Raw genomic sequence first — 20,558 nt, 5'->3', positions numbered from 1 at the left:
AACACTTCGATCATTTTTCGAATCAAATCATAGTCACGGAAACATGCTCGCCCAATGCTGAAAGGACTGAGTTTGGCCGACCATCAACTAGGTGGCGGTAGTGGGCAAACGTCAAACTCGAGCAAAAGTGATGCGAGCGCCACGGGTGGTCAGTTGGCCAACTATCAAATTTTCAAATAGTCCGTTAAATCGGTGTACGATGCAAAATATCAGAGTGTTACGTCTGTTTGTCTGTGCTACAAGGTTAAATTCATCCATACATTGTTTTACGATAGCATGCTTCTGAACTGATATAATAGCAAGTGAATGTAACTCTTTGCAAATGAATGGTCCCATCCCTGACTACAAATCTAGTATTCACTTATTCCTTCTGGGAATCCCGGAAAAAGGTACTTCTGAAGACATTCCAAATTTATAGAAATCTCGGAAGGAATCTCGAAAATAATTCCTGGAGGATTTCTGATACTTCAAAGAGGGAACTTCTGAAGGAATCCTGGAAAGATCCCTCGAAAAATATTTATTAAATTGTTCATATAAAATTGCGTTGGAGTTTTACAAAGTCACTTCGGAATTTAAAAAGAAATTCCTTGAAAAATCTCGGTGGAAATCCTTAAAGGACGGAATGAATTCCAGAAGGAACTTTCGGGAGAATACTGGTAGAAATCCCGGTTGAAATTCCCAGGAGGAATTTTTGAAGGAACTTTTGGATAAATCCTTGTAACAACTCCTGGTCGTTCTTGGAAAATATTGGAGGAATTCCAGAAGGAACTCCGGGAGGTTTTCTTAAAAAAAAAACTCCTGAGAGAATCGTTGAAGGAGCTCCTGCAGAAATCCAAGAAGGACTCCAAGAAACTCCTATAGAAGAATTCGACTGACTCCCAATTGTAGAGGCGCTAGGTGAGATGAGGAGAAAATCGTTTGTTTACATCAAAAATTCATTTTTTCGTCTTCAAAATTAACTAATATTTTGCCTTGGTAGTTGCTATTTTCCATTGGTAATGGCTTCCATTATCATCATTATTGATGTCCATGTCGACAGACACCGGATTGGCCACCTAACAAAAAATCCGGTAGATCGCCCGCCGGAGGCATAGCAAGAGCTCCTCAAATTAATCACATAAATTGTTCGTAAGTACCAACCGGATCTAAGCACATCTGAAAGAGAATTAAATTTTCTTTCGAAAAAGTGCTCATTTGTTTTTCTACGATGCGGAATTCGATACAAAAAAGTGCACTTTGCCTATGCTGCGTCATGGCACTTTTTGGCTGAGTCACTCTTTTCATAGGATTCTTATACCTGCCACTAAAGAAAACAGTGATCGTTAGCTTCCGTCAAAATTGCCTACAAGGAAATCTGATAAGGAACTTTTTGACGAATCCTAGAAGAGAATTCCTGAGGATTCCTATAGAATTAATTCTTGAAGAAACATCAGAAGAAATTGCTGGAGTAATTTCAGTAGGAACTCCTGGGGGTCCCTCGAAGGAACCTCTGGAGAAATTTGAGAAAAAAATCTCTGAAGGCACACCTGAAGGAATTTCAAAAAGAGCTCCTGAATGAATCTCAGAAAAAAAAGACTCTAGAAGGAAACCAAGGAGAATGTCATGTTCTTTTCTAATCGGGAAATCCACAGGAACGGATATCCTAACCGTCGCTAACGGCTGCTAACTGAGCCGCAGGTGCAGTTAGACGCGGTTAACGACGGTTAGCAACGGATAAATGCGTATTTTTCCGGTTAGCAAAGGAAAAGAGAAAACTAAGAAGGAACTTCCTTCAATGAGGAAGCATTCAAATTCTTCTACAGATGTATTCGTAGATGTCATCTAATGAAATATTATTTTGTTTGTGTATATTGTAAATCGATCATTTATTAATCGATTATTTGGGAACAAAAAAACTTTGACACCCCTAACATCTTTTTTCGAGAAATGTCACCTTGCACGGTAAACAAAAATTGATCAAAATACAATTATTGACTTTTTCTGACAACAGGTGGTGCTGTAATCATTCGTGAATGGCGTCGCCATGTCGTTGTATGTGAACACACGAAGTGACCTGTATTGTTAATATAGTATATTTGGTACTTGTGGAGTTTCAGCTTAGATTCTTTATTGATATTACTCCGCTCGCTTGTACAGCTGATAATTATGGTGACCCAAAATCCAATACGGCAGCCAAACATTCAATATAGCGGCTGTTTTTAGGAGTAATAAGCTCTAAAACCATGCAATAAGGGTATATTCGGTATGGGGTAGATGTACGGAGTCTAAAAATAACAATCCTAGTATCCAAAATGACGGCCAAAAATCCAAGACGCAGCCAAAATTTAAAGATAGCGGGTGTTTTAAGTTATGATGTAATGGTATCGTAAAGACGTATGGAGTTCAAACATGGCAACCAGAACCATGCAATATGGGTATGTTTGGTATGGGGAAGACGACCAGAGTCCATAGGCGAAACTACCGGATTAACTGATGAATATCCGTTTGTAGTGCATCCCATAGCAAAAAATTGTAGTTTTGTTCATGCCAGAGTCCAAATATGGCGACCAAAATATCCAAAATGGCGGTCAAGAATCTAAGATGATGGGGTAGTAATGTTTTGATTTTATCATTGCCTCCGCAAGACAAACTTTAATTTTTAATACTAAGTCTATTTTGCGATTTTCATCAACATGTCACTTGAGTTTGGTTGAAATGGCGTTACCACTACTAGTAGGATCAATCAGGTTTTTTTACTACTACCAGAGGTTATTTATGTTTTATGTAGATTTATAATCGGGGGCTGGTATAAATCTTTTTAATAAAGATAAACAATGACAATACTTCTTAGGAAAATACTAACTCTAGAAGGCCCTCCCTATTGTTGATGAATGACAATAAATATATTCAGGGATTCACCTAAAAATTCTGTTGTAGTCAAAATTGAATTTGAAGTAGAAATTTCCGTAAAAAATGTCCCCAGGATTACAATATATTAGGAATTTTATCATGAGAGCATTCAAATCGTTAACTACCAAAATCTCACAATGTTTTACTCGAAGCCCATCCACCATTCCTAACCAACATGGCTTTCTCATTTTTTCCACCACACAAGTTATTCCCGTAATCTGCGAGATCATGAAACCCGTCCCATCTATTTCCCAAATCTACTAGCAGTAACATCAGATCGTAAAGACTCACCGCAATGTGCTCGATCCTCGATGAAGCCGATCAGATCCGGAACCCGGATCACCGTCAGCATGGAAGTTTCCTCCTTGGACAGGGCCTGTTCGAACTCCTTGAACTCCACCTCCTCGGCGGTTTCCACCGCCATCCGTTCGTTCTCCTCCAGGTAGATGTCCAAGAACTCGGAGTCGATCTTGACGCCGGCCTTCTCCGCTTCCTCCACGCCGAAAACCCGCGCATCCGTCGTGCGGACTTCCGTTGCCAGCGAGGGCGGAATCTTGCGAATGTCGTCCAAACGGGCCATCAGGAGGCATCCATAGTCGCACAGGTAAACCGTGGGTCGACCGTCGCCTACGGATTCCATGCAAACCGCACGGTACCAGGTGTCCATATTGCGAACCAGGCAGAGTTCGTTCAGGCGCGGTGTGTAATGTTCGACGAATCGGTTGACTTTCTTGCCGTAGCTTTGCAGTTTGCGCTGGAGGTCCTGCAGATACGGCAGGTCATCGTATGCGATCAGACACACCCGGAAGTCCAGCTTGATGGTGGTCCGGTTGAGAATCATGACGTCCATCTTCTGGTTCGGCGGGAGAGTCTTGTGTGGGACCGTTTTGTAGTCGACGAAGGAGTCCGGATTTTCCGACGGCTTGCAGATTGGAATGGTGATGAGATCGTTGATTTTCTTGTTGACGCTGATTCCGGCGGCGGTGCGGAGTTCGCCGTCCACCAGGTTGCCCACTTCCAGCTGGACCTTCATCTCCAGCGGTTGATCGATCAGGGTGTTCAGATAGGTCATGGCTTTCTCGATGTGGCCGTACTCTTCGGTGATGCCCTTGAGATGCACCTTGTGGATGCGAACTTTGCGGAGCTTGAGATCGCTATCGGCTAGGAGGCGAAGTTCTTCCATTGCCACGATGCTGATCAGGCCAAACTCGATAAACACACAGAGAACATTCTTCCGGGTCACTTTGACGATCAAAACGCGACCGTAGATCTTCAACGGTTCGTACAAGGCGAGGCATATGTCACCCGGTTCCGGAAAAGCGGTCAGCTTGTCCGCCGTCAGTCCGGCCTGGGCAATATCGCTCAGCGTTTGAAGGTACTCCTTGTTGCTTTCCTTGTCCAGCGATCGTACATATACTCGTTCCGGGCTCAGCACCGACAGGATCACAACATGGGACCCCTTGCGGAATTCCTCCTGGACCAGACAACACTCGTCCAAATCTTGGAATGCGCCTTTTTTGCCCGGCGTGGAGCACCGGCTGGATTCGGTTTCGCTCGTTTTGGGCTCGCACTGGATCTTGTGCCGTTCGTAGTCCACGTGCTGGCAGTGCTTCGAGCAGTACTGCGTCCCGCAGAGACTACAGCTGAAGAAGCCCCGTTGGCCACACTTCGTACAGAAGGAATCCGGGAATAGGGCGCTCTTTTCGGCGGACAGGCCGTTGAAGCCGAACAGGGGCTTGCCATTGGGGGTGGTGCCCTTGGACTCCACTCGGTTGACGTCTTCACGTTTGCAGAAATTCTCGATCCGTTCCTCGATTTTGGCGTCGAATCTGGAGAAGAGAATCCAGAAGTTAGAAGTGGTGACGTTCAATGGGTTTAATAAACGCAAAAATGTCATTCACTAAATATGTACCCTGGCTCAATCGCATTCTTGCCAATGTTGCCTTCTTAATCAATAGGCGAAACGGGTCCGGTTGGTGAAGTGTGGTCTGGAAAGGGATTGATCCTAGGACCTTCAACATACCAAATAATTCCCACTAGACCACCACCAAGCTCGCCCGGGCTGAGTTATTCTTGTTATTGCAGGAAACTATTACTAACTGTCGATCTTTGCTAGGGAATGCAAAGGAGAATTTATATGTATTTACCATAAAATACCTACATTGTAAGGCGTAAAGGCAATTTACAGCCTTATCGACATTCTTGGTCCAAACATGGTCCAATAGTACATATTTGCTCATATTTTAGGGTTTTGTTGGTTGTGGTTGAAAAACTGAGTCTGTATTATTTGGCATAACGGCCATTTGGCATATTGGACACTTGGCATAAAAAAGAAGGGTTCATTTCGATTATGCCAAAATGTACATTATGCTAAATGACCGTTATGCCAAACGTTTTTCTGTCAAGTGACCTTATGCCAAACGACCTTATCCCAAATGACTTTATGCCAAATGTCCCGCTCCCAGTTTTTATCGTGCAGTGCAAAAATTATTGAATTCCTAGGTCGTCCTCAAATGCCAATGAGAATTTCTACTGGTTTTAAGGAATCCCTCGAGGGATTCTTTGGAGAATTTCTCCAGGGATTTCTTGGCAAAGTTCTCCAGAGAATCCTTAGGAAATGCTTCCAGGTTTTTTGAGTAATTCATTCAGAAATTCTTTGGGGGATTTCTCCAGGCCATAAGGAATTCCCCGATGGATTTCTTGGAGAATTCCTTGAGAGATTGCTTGGAATATTCCTCTAGAGATTTCTCCGGAAAATTCTACAGAAGTGCCATGGCGAATTTCTCCGAGAATCACCTGAAGAATACCTTCATAAATTTCCTAGGCTATTCGTTTTGTTCAGGAATTCATTAGCGAAATTTTCAGAAATTCTTGACAATTTCTATCAGATTTCTTCATATCAAGTCTCCAGAGTTTCTTGAAGTTGCAGAAATTAAAGTGTTCTTTGATAAACTTCTTCAAGGATTCTCCTTTGAGCATTTTGTCAAGAAATCCTTGGAGAATATCTTCAGGCGATCCTTAGGAAACTCCTCCCGAGAATCCTTTAGAAGGTCCTAGGAGAGTATCTTCAGGGATTTTTCAGAAAATTTCTTCAGAGATTCCTTTGAGAATTGCTTGAAGAACTTCTCCAGGGATTTCTTCGACAAGTCCAAGTGCTTCAGGGATTTCTTCCGGAAATTCTACAGAGGTTCCTAGGTGAATTCCTCCGAGAATTCCTTGGGAATCCTTGGGAAATGCTACAGAGCTTCCGTGGTGAATTCATCCGAGAATTACCTGAAGAATTCCTTCAGGAATTTCTTGGGTAATTCGTTCAGGGATTCCTTAACGAATTTCTGCATGGAACCCTTAGGGAATTCCTTAAAGAATTCCTTCAGAGATTTCTTCAGGAATTGCTCCAGAGGTTTCTTCGGACAGTTATCCAGTGGCTCCTTGGGAATTCCTTTATGGATTCCTTCGGAAATTCCTCCAGCGTATCCGACGAACTCAGGGATCAACTCCCTCCAGGATTTTATTGAAGCTTTGTTGTAGAAATTAAGGTGTTCTTTGATGAACTTCTTCAAGGATTCCTTTGCAAATTCTTCCTTTAATCATTTCGCCAAGAAATTCTTAGAAAATTTCTCCATGCAATCATTAGGAAAATACTCAAAGAATTCTTTTACAAGATTCCTTGTGAGTTTCTCCAGTATTTTTTCGGAAAATTAAATTCCTTGGGGAATTTTTCCAGGCCTTCAGGAATACATCGGGGGATTCCTTGGAGAACTTCTCCAGGGATTTCTTCAGCAAGTGCTCCACAGGGATTTATTCTGGAAATTCCACAGATATTTCTTGCCGAATTACTTCGAGAATTACTACAACAATTTCTTGAGTAATTCGTTCAGGGTTTGCTTAGCGAATTCCTTCATAGGCTCCTTTGGAAATTGCTCCAGAAATTTCTTCGGAGAATTCTACAGTGTCTCCATGTCATCAGGGTTTTCTTGGGGATTACTTACAGAGTTTAAGAAGTTCTTTGACGAACTTCTCCAAGGATTCTTTTACGAATCCCTACTTTGGGCGTTCCACCAAGGATTCCTTGGAGAATATCCTCAGGGAATCCTTAGGAAATTCTTCCAGAGATTTCTTCAGAAGCTTCTTGGAGAGTTCACTCAGGAACTTCGGGATGTCCTTCAGGGATTCATTAGAAAATTTCTCAAAGCCATAAGGAATTCCTCGAAGGATTCTTTGGAGATTTCCTCCTAGTATTTTCTGATAAAGTTTGCCTGATAATCTTTAAGAAATTTCTCCCAGGATTCCTTCGGCAAGTGTTCTATGGATTTCTTTGAGGAATCCTATAAAGGATCCTTTGCGAATTCTTCCGAGAACCGCTTGGAGAAATCTTCTAGGGGCACCTGGGACTTCCTTGAGACATCGCTTCGGAAATTCTTCCAGGGAATCCTTATGAAATTTCTCCAAGAGTTCCTGCTGGGATTATATCACTGATTGCTTCAGGAATTTCCCCAGGGGCTTATTACGTAGTTCTCCAGAGATTCTCTCGAAGTTCCTTCGGGAATTTCTTCGCGCATTTTTTCAGGGAAGTTTCTTCAGGAACTTCTCTGAACTCTTTCAAGATGAGCTCTTGGCGTTCCTTCGAGATTTTCTACAAAGCTTTCGTTGAGAAAAGCGTTGGATAAGTCCTAAAACATAGGATTTTCAAAAGGCAAGTTATCAATGAAAATTTGGATGTTTCTTTTCTCTGAAAAAATCTAAGAATTCTTGATAGACAGTTCTGAATAAACTTTGAAAAGAATCTAACAAATATCTTTGATTTTTTTTTCTCCACAAATTTCAGCTGTAGACAACTGTGGATTCCTTCAGGAACTTCCAGATTCATTTGTATATTACTCCTGTAATGACATGTGGATTCCTTCATGAGTTACAGCTGAAGATTTCTCCAGCAATTCTTTCTGGGGATTCCTCCAGATACTCCTTCGGCCTCCAGGAATTTCTTTTGAGGATTCCACCTGGGAAATCGCTCCAGGACCTCCTTCTGTCGATTACTACAGGAATGCTATCTGGAATTTCCTTCATGAATACCAGCTGGGGATTCTTCTAGGAATGCCTGCTGGGAATCCCTAAAAAACTTGTCCAGGGAATTCTTTTAAGAAGTCCGTCTAAGGATTATTTAAAGAATTCAATCTGTGAATTACTACAGGAATTCCTTCCGAAGACTCCTTCATGAATCGAGCCATTTGCTGTTTTGTTTGCTTCCGCTGCTATTAGCTATTTTTTGTGTTAGGGCAACTTTGTTGGTGTTCCTTCTGGGAGTTCCTCCAGGGACTCCTGGATTTTCATATGGGGATTCCTGCTGGGGACTTCTCTAGCAATTCGTTCTGGAGATTCCTCCAGGCACTGCTTCTGTGGATTCCTATAAGAAGTGCATCTGGGGATTCCTCCAGGAACTCCGTCTAGGGTTTCCTTCATGAATTCCTTCCGGGGATTTCATCAGACATTTGTTCTGAGGATTGTTCCATAAATTTCATCTGGGGACTATAAGATCGGAAAACTCCAACGGATCCTGAAATTTGTACACCAATTTATCTAGGGTTTGTTTTTCTGCGATTCCTCCAAGGCTATCTTCCAGAATCCGGGAGTTCCTACCAGAAATCCTTCGAGGATTCTTTTTGGAGATTTTTTTCTGGAAATCCTCCCGAAGTTCCTTCGGAAAATCCTCCTGGAGTTCATTCTGGAAGTCTTTCATAAACTCTTTCTGGGAATCCTCCAGAAGTTCCTTTCAAAAATATCCCAAGAGTTCTTGGTGAGATTCCTTCAACAGTTTCTTCTGGAATTTTTACAGGATTTCTTTTCAGCAACCCTCCGGGCGTTTTGTCGAAGTTTTCCATGAGCTTTTTTTTTAAGATATCTTCACGTGTTCCTTCTGCAGTTCATTATGGGAATATTCCAGGAGTTTTCACCAGAAATCCGTCCGGAGTTTCTTCTGGCAATCTTACAGCCTCTTACAGCGATATTTTCAGGAATCATCCGGGAGTTCTTTTTTGAAATTTCTTCAAGTATTCCTTATGGAGTTCATTCAGGCGCTGTCCATAAACTAGGTAGACTCATTTTTGGTCATCTCGGATCTCTCCCCCCCCCCTTTCGTAGACTTTTGTCCAAACGAAATTTTGAAAATTTGTATGGACCGTATACTTTGGCCAGACCTAATCACTCCGTTCCGTTAAAGTCCACGTAGTGAGAGAATCTTTCAGAAATTTTCACCAGGAATCCTCCAGAAGTTTCTTCTGTTTTTCTCAGAAGTTCATAAAGAAACTCCTAGGTCGAAATTCTTGAATAATCCAAACTAAGCTATTGTAGGAATCCCTAACGAATCTTCCGAAGAAATCCCTGGAGGAATCCCCATGAGGAACCCATGAAGGAATATGAAAAATCTCTGGCCAGAAGGATTTCCTGGAGTAATTCTCAGATGAAATTCTTTGAATAATGACCAGAAGAACTTCTTGAAGCAATCCCCAGAAGTAATCTCTGACAAAGTTTCCCTGACAAAGTTTCTGAAGGAATCAGTAGCAAGAATTCTTGGAAGCATTCCCAGGAGGTGCTCAAGAACGAATCTCCAGATGGCATTCCTGAAATAACCAAGAGATGGAGTTTCTGCAGGAATACCCAACTGAAATTTCCCAATCTCCAGAACAAATCGACAATGATTTTTCATAAGGGTCTAACTGACTTGATCGATTTCTCTTCGTCGACTCTCTCTTTCGCTAATAACGTGATCAAAACGAACAAAATCATTATTCTTTTTGTTTCTATAGCAACATGTAGTCATCTTCTTCGCATTTCAACCGAAAAATCTTTGGAAAACTCAATACACATTCTGTGAAAACACAAAGAGAGGATCGATGAAGAGAACTCGAAAATGTCAGTTAGGCCCAAATGAAGAATCAGTGTCGAAATGTCTGGTGAAATCCCCAGAAGGAATTCACGGTTGAAACTCTAGATGGAGTTCCTGAAAGAATGTTACTGGAGGAATCCTTAGAACGATTTACTGGAAGAGTCCCCAGCATGAATTTCGGAAATGATGTCTCAAGGAATTCGCCAAGTTCCCCTAGAGGAATTTTCCAAGCGATTCTCGGAAGAATTCGCTAAGGAACTTATAGATTTCCCGAAGAAATCTATGGAGCACTTGCCGAAGGAAGCCCAGGAGAAATTTCACAAGGGTTACCAGAAGAACTTTACCAAGAAATCCTTCAAAGAATTCTTTGTGACCTTGAGAATGTCTCCAACGAATTCCTCGAGAAATTCCTTAAGAAATTCCCGAACGAATTCTCCAAAAAATTCCTGATGGAACTCTCCAAAAATCTCTGGAAGAATTTCCTAAGGATTCCCTCGATACATTCTCCATGAAACCCGTGTTCGGAATGCCTTCTTTTTCTTCTTCTTATGGCTCTACGTTCCCACCGGGAATTCGCCTGCCTCTCTTCACCTTAGCGTTTTTTTAGCACTTCGGGTTCGGAATGTTTTTTTGGTCTATATTAACGATACTTTTAACCCTAGGCTGGTTCATCTCGGGACCCACGCTTTACTTCCCTTCCGAAGGAAGAACTCACATTTTTGTGAGAATGTCGGGCGTGGGATTCAATCCCAGGTTCGCGGCGTGATAGTCTTGTGTTCCAACCACCACACCAGGTCCGCTCCACCGTGTTCGGAATGCTCAAAGGAGGAATTCGATTTTCCAGAAGAGATCCCTGAAGAACTTAGCCATGCAATACCAGGAGAAAATCTCCATGGAAGCCCTCGATGTATTTCTTAGGGCCTGAAGAAATTCTCCGAGGAGCCCGTGAAGGAATTTTCCGAAAAAATCCTGAAGGAACTCTCTAAGGAGCTGCCAAAAGAATTTCTAGAGGAATTTCCTGAGGATTCCCTGGAAACATTCTCCAAAGAATCCTTGGCGGAATGCCTAAAGCAGAAATTTGAAATGGAATCCTTCGATTAGTTCGTCAAAGAACTCCTTAATTTCGGTAACAAATCTCCAAGGAAACCCTGGAGACTTGATCTGAAAAAAAAACTCTGAAGAAATTCGTCAAGAAATCCCTGGAGTAATTCCATAAGGATACTCTGGAATTGTTCCCGAAAGAATCCCCAAGGTAAGCCACTAGAAAACTCTCTAAGCGAAATCCCTGTACCGATTCTCGAAGGAATATCTGGAGAAAGTTTGATAGAATTCCTGGAGGAATTCACTAAGGATTCCATGCCAAAGTTTACTAAGGTATCCTGAACGAATAACCCTAGAAATTCATGGAAGAATTAGCCAAGTAATTATCGGAGCAACTTGTCAAAGAACCTCTGTCGAATTTCCCGAAGAAATCCCTGGAGAAGTTTGCCAAGAAATCCCTGGAGGAATTCTCCAAGGAATTCATCGAAAAATTTCTTAAAGTCTGGAGAAATTCTTCCCTGAGGATTTTTTGGAAAATCCCTGAAAGAACTCTTCCTAGGAGTTTTCAAAAGAATCTTTAGATGAATTACCTAGGCGGAATGCACAAGTTCGTTAAAAAACTTCTTAATCTACCTATGTCCATTGGAAATTGTCAAGAAATCCCTGGAGTAAATTTATAAGGATACGCTGGAGCAATTCCCAAAGAAATCCTCGAAGAAATCCCTGAACAAATTACCCAGGAAATTCCTGTAGCAATTATCCAAACAATTCTCGGAGGAATCCGTCAAGGAACCTCTGTAGAATTTCCTGAAGAAACCCCCGAAGAACTTTCCGAAGAAATCTCTGGAGGAGTTCTCAAAGGAATCCCTCGAGAAATTCCTTAAAGCCAGGAGAAATTATCCAAAGATCCCTGAGGATTTTATTAGACTACCTGAAGAAACTCTCCAAGAAGTTTCCAAATGAATCTCTGGATGAATTTCCTAAAGATTTCCTGGAGATGTTCTCCAAGGTATTCTTGTCCGAATGCACAGAGAAAGAATTCGTAAAGGAACACTTGGAGAAGTTCGTCAAAAACTCCTTAATCTCTGTAAAAAATCTCCCAGGAAGCGCTGGAAACATGATCTGAAAAACAAATCTGAAGGAACTCGTCAAGAAATCCCTGGAGGAATTTCATAAGGATACGCTGGAGCAATTCCTGAAGGAATCTTCAAAGAAATTCCCACTGGAGCCACTGGAGAACTTCCTGAAGAAATTTCTGGAGAAATTCCCGAAGAATTTCTTTAAGGAATCCCTGGAGGTATTCCCTAAGGTTTCTCTGGAGAACTTTGCCAAGAAATCCCTAGAGGAATTTTCCATGGAAACCCTCGAGGGATTCCTTGAAGCCTAGAGAAATTCTCCAAGGAATACTTGGAGAAACTTCCGAAGGAACCGTTGAAGGAATGCCAAACAAGATATTTGCAAAGGTATCCTTGTAGAAGTTAGTCAAAGAATTGCATAATGTTTGTAAGAAAGATCCAATCCAATGATACTTTGGAAATATTAAAGATGCACTGGAGGATTTCCCGAAGGAATCGCCGGATGACGTCTCCAAATAATCCTTGGATAAGAGAATCTCTGGAAAAAAACCTCAATGAACTTTCTAAGGACTCGGAATACTTGGAGAAATACCCAAAGAAAAAAATCTCATAGGAATCCTCATAGGAAAAATCTCATAAGAAACCTCTATTGGAGTTCTCCGAAAAATCTCACACCCCAAGAAACTCTTTAAGCGATTTTCTCCGAGTTTCTCCAAGGGATCCCTGGAACCACGCGTTAGAAATGCTTCGTTTCGGAGTACAGGCATACCTCGATAGTACGTACACCACCGCTTCGTTTAGTGTACGTACTATCGAAACGTACGTACTATCTAATCACAAATTTTTATTTCAAATTTCATTTTCAAATCAAAGAATGTTATTTCTAGAACGTCAGGATTGCCAAAAAATTACATGTGGCCTAAGGGTCTGTTTATTAATTACGTAATTTTGCTTGTTTAGGATCCTATATGTATTGGAAAAATCTTCTTGTGCTCTGGGAATGCTTCGTAAACGCATCTCGTCTCTGGGAATTTATATTGATTTTATTTGAATTATCTTTTAGAACCATCCAAACTGGTCTAGATATAATTAAATCGATCTAGATCAGTTATATCTTGTTATAGAAACATCACAGACAAACAGACGTAACACCTTGAACGATTTTCATTGAAATCCATCGCCCAGTTCACACTACCATCACCTGGTGGAAAAGTTGCACGAATCACTGTGTTGTGCAATATCGTCAACAGAAGGCGCTAGTGTGAAACGTCAAACACATAGAAAACCGATGCGCGCGCCTCTGGTTGTGGAAGCCACAACTATGAAAATTTAAAATGATCGTTAAAAGCGTGGTCGATGGAAATTTCGTAAGTGTTACGTCTGTTTGTCTGTGGAAACATTATAAAATTATTTTCTCCTGCAATGTTTATTGCCTTGATATTTTCAAAACCTTCTGAACATTGCTCCTTCTAGGACACCTCCAAGAGTTAATTTTTTTTACGAGAAGGGATTCCTAGAGGTATTTTGGAGCTCTTGGAGGAATCCCGGAATTCTTGGTGGAATTCAAGGAAAAATTATTCGATGAATCTTAGAAAGAATTCCTGTACGAGTCTCGGAATGAATTTCTGGAGGAATCTTGGAATGAATTCATGGAGAAATCCCGGAACAAAATTCCTAGAGGTATTCAGGAATAAATTCCTGAAGAAATCCTTTAGCTTTAAGTCCCGAAAGTATTACCGAAGAAATTCTTGGTAAGGAATCTCTGGAGAAATCTCTGAAAGAGACTCTGGAATCTCAATAGGAATCGCAGAAGAAACTCTGGAAGAATCCCTAAGGAATCCCAGAAAGAATTCCTGGAGAAATAACCAACACGTAGAGGAATTTCGGAACTGAAAGAAACTTGAAACTTGAAGAAATCCCTAAAGCAAGCGAGCAAGTGAAATGTCTTTCCCCGAATCCCACATTTCGGGTTGGTTGCTAAAGATTTTTTCTCTATGTTTTTGATGTTTTGTGACCTTTTGTTTACGTTCGGACTTCAAGAGGTTTCTTCGAGAATTTCTCAAAAAGTCCCCGGAATCCTCCAGGAATTTCATCCGAGATTCTCCGAACAGTTTCTTTCGGGATGTCTCCGGATTTTTTTTGGGCTTCTAGATGGTATTCCTGTAAATTCTAGCAACTTCACCCAGAATTTCTCTAGGAGTTCTTTCGGAAATTGTATCAGAAAATCTTACCGAGATTCCTTCAAAAACTCCTTGCAACAATCCATAAGGATTTATTCCTGGAATTTCATACGAGATTCTTCCCGGAGTATCTTCTGGGAATTCTTCAGGAATTTCTTCAAAAACCCTTCCAGAGATCGTACAAGATCCCTGACAAGAACTTCATTCAGTATTCCTCTAAAAACTTCTTCGAGATCCCCCCAGGAACTTCTCCCGTTTTTTTTTCGGAAGCTACTTCTGATTTAAGTATTCCTTCTGGGATTCCTGCAATAATTTTACCAGGTAAACTTTCTGGGATTTTTCCAAGATTCTTTCGGAAATTCCTTTCGGGATTCCTCCGTAAATTTCTTCTGGGTGACTGTCAGGAATTAGTTTTCAGGAACTTCTTCCGGGATTCCTCTTAGAGATTCTTCTAGGAATTCTTTCAGAAACTGATTCCGGGATTTCTTCGAGAACTTTTTCCAGGAATCACCTAGGGACCCGTTTTTGGTCTCTACCAAGAGCTCCGTCAGGATTTCTTGCAGACGCTTCTGGAATTCTTTCAGATGTTTGTAATGAAAATCCTCCTGGAATTCATTATGATTTTTTAGAGTATTTTGTTTTTGGAAATCCTCATGTAGTTTCTGTAGGATTTTCTTGAATAAACAAAAAGCAACTAAATTATAGCTCCCTCCTAGAGAAATTCTAGAATAAGTTTGTGGAGAAGCCACGGAAGGAATATCTGGAAGAGTTTCAGGAATCCTAGAAGGAGTAATGCTGAAGGAATCTCGAAATTATTTTCTACAGAAATCCAGGAATCTCTGGAAATCGCGGGGAACTTCCTGGAACAATCATGGCAGGAGTTTTTGACGGAACCCCAGGCGGAACCTTTTAAGGAATCTCAGAAAAAAAAAACTCCTGGGAAAACTCCAGAGGGAACTTCTGAAGGAATCCTAAATAAACTTCCGGAACAATTTTATTAAGAGCTTATGGAATCCCAGAAGAACGCTCTGGAACAAATTTGTGGACAAACCACGAGGGGAGTCCCGGATGGAATTCTTCTGGAATCCCAGAAGGAACTCCATGAGGTGAGCCACCAAGCCACCATCAAGTTATAAAACAGCACACGCACGCATACCCTCATTTTGAATTAAATCCAACTACTCATGATAAGCTGGCGAGTTTTTTTTAAAGCGAAAGCTGACGATTTTTTTTAAGTCCGAATCGTTAACAACAAAGCCACGAAACGTCAAAAACTATGAACATTTTTCTAAGCAACCGCGGCTTGCAGATCTGGCCCTGGTTACAGTAAATTATTCAACTGACTCTCGCGACCCGCTGGATGAAGGCCGGCGACCCCCCTGGGGGGACGCGACCCACAGTTTGGGAAACCATGGCTGAAAATCCGTGTTATAGGAGTCTGCATAACACAAATTCATAGTATCGGAGTCTCTGCTATACTTCTACTAATGATTCGAACCCATTTTTGTAGATTAAAAATTAAATAAATTTTGGTGTACGTACTATCGAGGCAAAATGTACGTACTATCGAGGGTACGTACTATCGAGGGTACGCACTAACGAGGGTACGTACTATCGAGGTACGCCTGTAATTGATTTCGAAACCCACAACAATTCCCACAGATTCCGATACTTACAACGCCTTCAGCTCCCGGTGCTCACTGTCCAGCACTGTGACCACGCTAAAAATCCTATTGGCATCGACCCGCGACAGCGGCGACGTCCGGCTCACGTAGAACGGAGCCGTGGCCATCGTGCTCTGCTCCGGGAAGCGCACCTTCAGCGGGATCGAAAACCCGGTCTTGATCCGCCGCGGGGCCAGTGTCATTTCCCAGCTTTCCTCGTCGCCACTGGCTTCGATGGTCTGCACCAGCTGCACCTCGGCGGCCGATTCGAAGGGCGGTGGCGGCGCCGGCAGGTTCATATCCATCGGCGGAACGGTTTTCTTCTCGTGCGCAAACGCCGGATAGAACTGGAAGCCCAACTTTCGGTTCAGCTCCTGGATGGCCAATCCCGCCTCGCTGAAAGTGGATCCGAATATAAAAATCAATTTTGAGAGAATTAAACAAAAATGCCCTTAGTCTCACCTCTGGTTGGCAAACTCGACGAAAGCCGTGCTGGCGTCCTGTTTCGGTTTGTGCACGTTGGTGACCGTTCCGTACACGCGGCACAGCTCCCGCAGGCCATCCTCCGTCAGGTCCCGGGTATTTTTCAGCCGAATTCGCACCGCAGCCGGTGTGTCGCTGTGCGACAAATTGCTCGACTTGCTGGCTGCTGCCGCGGCAGCCGACGCGGCCAACGCCCCCGGCTGCTGGGTGTCGTCCAAATCCGCACCCGGCCCGGTGTCGTACCGGTTCAGCATCGGGTCGTAGTAATCGTGCGTCATCTGATCCAGCCGGTCGTCCAGTTGGATCGTCGTCGTCGTCGTCGTTGATGCCGTCTTCGCCGGTGCCGGCACTGTCACAACCGTGCCGTCCGTTGCCGATGACTGTTCTGACGGTGTCGTTTCCATGTTGCTGCTGCTGCTACTACTGCTGTTGCAAGTTGCAACCGGAGATTAATGCAATCGGAAGCAAATTTCTGGCGTCCGTGCCAGATACAATGCACTTTTTAAAAAGTAAAATGAAAGAACACGCGAACACCGTTGAAAGCGCACAAAACAATCAGTCGCGATCGGTCGCGGGCGCGGTGCGAAGTTTGACAGCTTAATGAACTTTGATGCCAAAAAGGAAGAGAGGAAGAGCGCAGTCATGAAAGGCGAGAGAGTCTGATAATGAACTCGGGTGAAATGAATGCGTAGATCACAGTGGGGTGCGATGGTATTTTAGGTGGATTAAACTAGGATGTATAAAACATATGACTGAGTTCCAATGTATAGGCTAATCCAGATGACCCCCAATTGTAGAGGTGCTTGGTGAGATAAGGAGAAAATCGTTTGTTTACATAAAAAGTCAATTTTTTGTCGTCAAATTTTACTCATTTTTTGCTCTAGAAGTTGCTATTTTCCATTTGCAATGGCTTCCATGATCATCATTCTTGATGCCCACGCCGACAGACATCGGATTGGCCAGCTAACAAAAAATCCGGAAGATCGCCCGCCGGAGGCATAGCAAGAGCTCCTCAAATTAATGACATAAATTGTTCATAAGTACCTACCGGATCTAAGCGCAACTGAAAGAGAATCAAATTTTCTTTCCAAAAAGTGCTCGTTTGTTTCTCTACGATGCGGAATTCGATACGAAAAATTAAAAAAAAGTGATTTTTGCCAATGCTGCGCCATGGCAAATTTTGGCGGAGTCACGTTTTTCATAGGGTTCTCATTCCTGCCACCAGATGCGGAGGGATCGTTAGCTTCCGTTGGATTTACCTATTGACCGTCCAGTTCCAAACTGTTCGCGACCGTTCGAAACAGTCGGTGTTTCAAACGGTCGGTGAAACAGTCGGTGACGGATTTGACAGCAGAAATGAGCGAGAAAGATTTCGCGCGCAAACGCGTTTTCAAAAACATTCAATTGGTGGAACAAGGACAGCTAACCGGTCGCCCTGATCAGCTGTTGCCGGCAGCCAAGCCGCCAGCTTTTTGGCGCGGAAATCGGGGGGTGTTCAGATGCAATGTTTATCACTCAACAAATTCATAAAAATATTTTTTTTTGCAATAAATGTTTTAAATGATTTAAAGTGAGGTTTAATAAATGCAATTCATATTATTTCCAGGATAATTGCTAATGTTTGTTATTCTGAAGACCTATACGTTTGAAATAATGATGTGCTTGAACAAATATGCTGATTAATTGGTTTCTGTAGAATATGTGAGAATCTTTCTCTGTAATGATTATTCAACAACTGTATTCATTATTTGTATACACTTTATTACCGATACTTCAATATTACATACAATGATTCACACTCCAGACAACAATAACAATATCTCCGCATATGACAGATACTCAATGTAAACATACACGCTAAACGTAATAGAGTAATACAATAATTTATTATGTGCATACCACAACCCGGATAAAAACTAACCATAGGGTATTTGGTGAAAACCATTCCTGTACCATACAGTTTACCAGCTACAATATAGTGTATTGTAATGGAATGGTTCGCTAAAAGCTTTGCACATTGGTAGCTATTATACATTTACATCCGATCTTTATGTAACAATATATTATACTGTTTTTCTTACGTTTGAACCATTCATTATTCCGAAACAATCTTTTTCCGTGCATTTTTATTTTTTTATTCAGTTTATGATTTTTTCCGTGCTTTGTTTTGTTGATGTCCGTGACATTTTTGTTGCAAAGGAAATGAAAGAGAAAAAAGTGAATAAGTTGAAACATCTATTTAAAGTCAATAAAATGTTTAAATAAAGTGGTAAACCAGGTGTCCTAAGGACTGCATATCCAAGAGATATGGTGGGCTAGGTATGTAGAGTGCGATGAGAGGAATACGAATGTAGGTCAACCCGGAAAGACGCAGGCCAGATTACCGTAAATCAGTGGATGAGTTCAACACTATTCTTTCTCTTCTTCTCTCATGTGAAATTGCCTTGTACAACAACCGAATTAAATGCGATTTATCTTTGACATTTTTAACATAAGGACCGGACTGGACACTGAAACGACTTCTGAAATAAGTTCGTCTTCGCTTTTTAACCTAACTTATAGTTGAATCGAACTTGACAGTTTTCTCATGAGTTGTTATGTACACATTTCATAGTTCAGTCAAATTGGAGCCTCAATATTGCAATAATGGTTAAGCACACTGTAATGATACTTATGTACCTCGTCACCCACTTCATGCAACTACTTTAGTGGTCTAATAACACTTAGCGCGCTAGGCATAGTTCCATCATGCCGCTCAAAGTGTTGCCACAAATAATGCTTAGTTTGCAAAACCCGGTTATCTGGCTGGTGGGACATGGGAGCTTAAGCTTCAACTGTTAATGCAATCAGAGGCTACTCAGACTTTGGCTAGAACTCAGTTAGTTTGGCTAGAACTGCCATTATCGAAGGAACATGACGAGATAATATAACATTATATGGTTTATCTAACGTAAAACAATACAACATAACAAAAGAGAACCATTCCAAAACCATGATTAAATTTATAACCAGTAGTGAAATTACAATTAAAAACAATATATTTACGGTACATTTTATTGTTTGAAACCATACGTGTACGTTTGAAACCATACAATGTACGGTATATTAAAGCCCACGTATCAGTATTTCGAACAATTCATTTACAATAAAATGTATGGTTTTGTAAAAAAATATATATGGAGAAAAATATTTTTTTATATTGTTACGATACTTAACAACCCGTATAGTATATTGTAAAAATCTCATTTACAATTCACTGTATGGTGTCTACCATTACATCTTATTGTTTTTGTATTCTTTATTTTTACAGTGGTGTTTATTGTAACAATATGGTTTTAAATAGTACTGTTACAATACAACATTCGGTTTTTCTACTGTATTTTTTATTCGGGAAGGTACCACATCTCGTTTTTTCTCCAGATCCGCAGCAAGGTCACTCCACGTTGTTTCGCTTATAGTCTCCTCAGTTTATGAACGTCTCGCTTCAGTCTCACATCAGAATTAGAAGTACAGTCATCCATTTGGTCATCCATCTCTGCTCGACATTTTGGTTGGCCGTTACTTGTGGTTGTACCTAAAAAGAAATATTATTTTGACCCAAATATTTTCCCAAATCCCAAAACATTTTTAATACTGAGTGTCAAGCTAAATATTACCTTTGCTGATGAATTAATTGAATTGCTTTCCTCTTCTCAAATGTTTTCAATGACAGCTAGCATGCAAACATTGTATACTGCCCACTGATTTTTTTTTGACATGTCCTTTCATAGAAGAATCTCATACATAAGGTATGTATATTCAGATTATTATTCAGACATTGTTTTAACTAATATGTCGGAACACTGCACGAATGTTACAGTGGAAAGATTATCAATATCCATTAACTCGTTTTCGATCCAAAGTGTCCAAGTGTTATGCAAACACTATTTCATTTCATGTTTTTTTTTAGCGAACTTTGCTGGAACTCGTTTCTTGTTCAGAATATATTCAGAAGTTTGGCTTTACAGATTTTGTTTTCAAAATATCGAAGGGATTGATACTTTTTTTTAAATCAAATCACGATTTCGAAAAACGTCACTTGTCCAAAGCAATATTTGTAATACTAGTTTTAGCTGAATAGTAATTTGAAAACTTGAAAACATCCAGTTTTTGAATTATATTTAATATATATTGTTCACAAAACTCGCACCCGCACTAGCTGTTTGAAAGTATAGTAGAATATTAATATTCATTCTTCTTTTTCATGTTGTGATCCTATAATTATCTCAAATTCTTAATACATACATCATCGACGCAGTACCAAATCGAAGTCACGCAAAGCACATGCAAAGTTGCATGTAAATTT

General features: G+C 41.2%; 2 protein-coding genes across 6 annotated transcripts in view; one reads left to right on the top strand and one right to left on the bottom strand.

The window, feature by feature from the left end:
* Positions 1 to 16,823, bottom strand: part of LOC115253714 (uncharacterized) — a 74,836-nt gene extending 58,013 nt beyond the window's left edge. Inside the window, exons 1-3 of one of the 2 annotated variants that reach the window (XM_029855861.2) lie at positions 16,193 to 16,823; positions 15,743 to 16,126; positions 3,181 to 4,718 (exon numbers count right to left, since the gene is read on the bottom strand). In XM_029855861.2, the coding sequence (XP_029711721.1) occupies positions 3,181 to 4,718; positions 15,743 to 16,126; positions 16,193 to 16,617 (2,347 nt within the window). In that variant the 5' untranslated portion in view covers positions 16,618 to 16,823. Of the gene's footprint in view, positions 1 to 3,108; positions 4,719 to 15,742; positions 16,127 to 16,192 lie in introns of those variants that run through there. The other variant, XM_029855854.2, reaches the window with a different exon arrangement.
* LOC115256839 (coronin-7) overlaps positions 1 to 20,558 on the top strand; it is an 88,018-nt gene that overhangs the window by 58,265 nt on the left and 9,195 nt on the right. The gene's annotated exons all lie outside the window — the stretch shown is intronic.

The sequence above is a fragment of the Aedes albopictus genome, chromosome 1 (genome assembly GCF_035046485.1).
Source record: "Aedes albopictus strain Foshan chromosome 1, AalbF5, whole genome shotgun sequence".
Lineage (NCBI taxonomy): Eukaryota > Metazoa > Arthropoda > Insecta > Diptera > Culicidae > Aedes > Aedes albopictus.
This window is presented reverse-complemented; position numbering and strand designations above follow the sequence as displayed.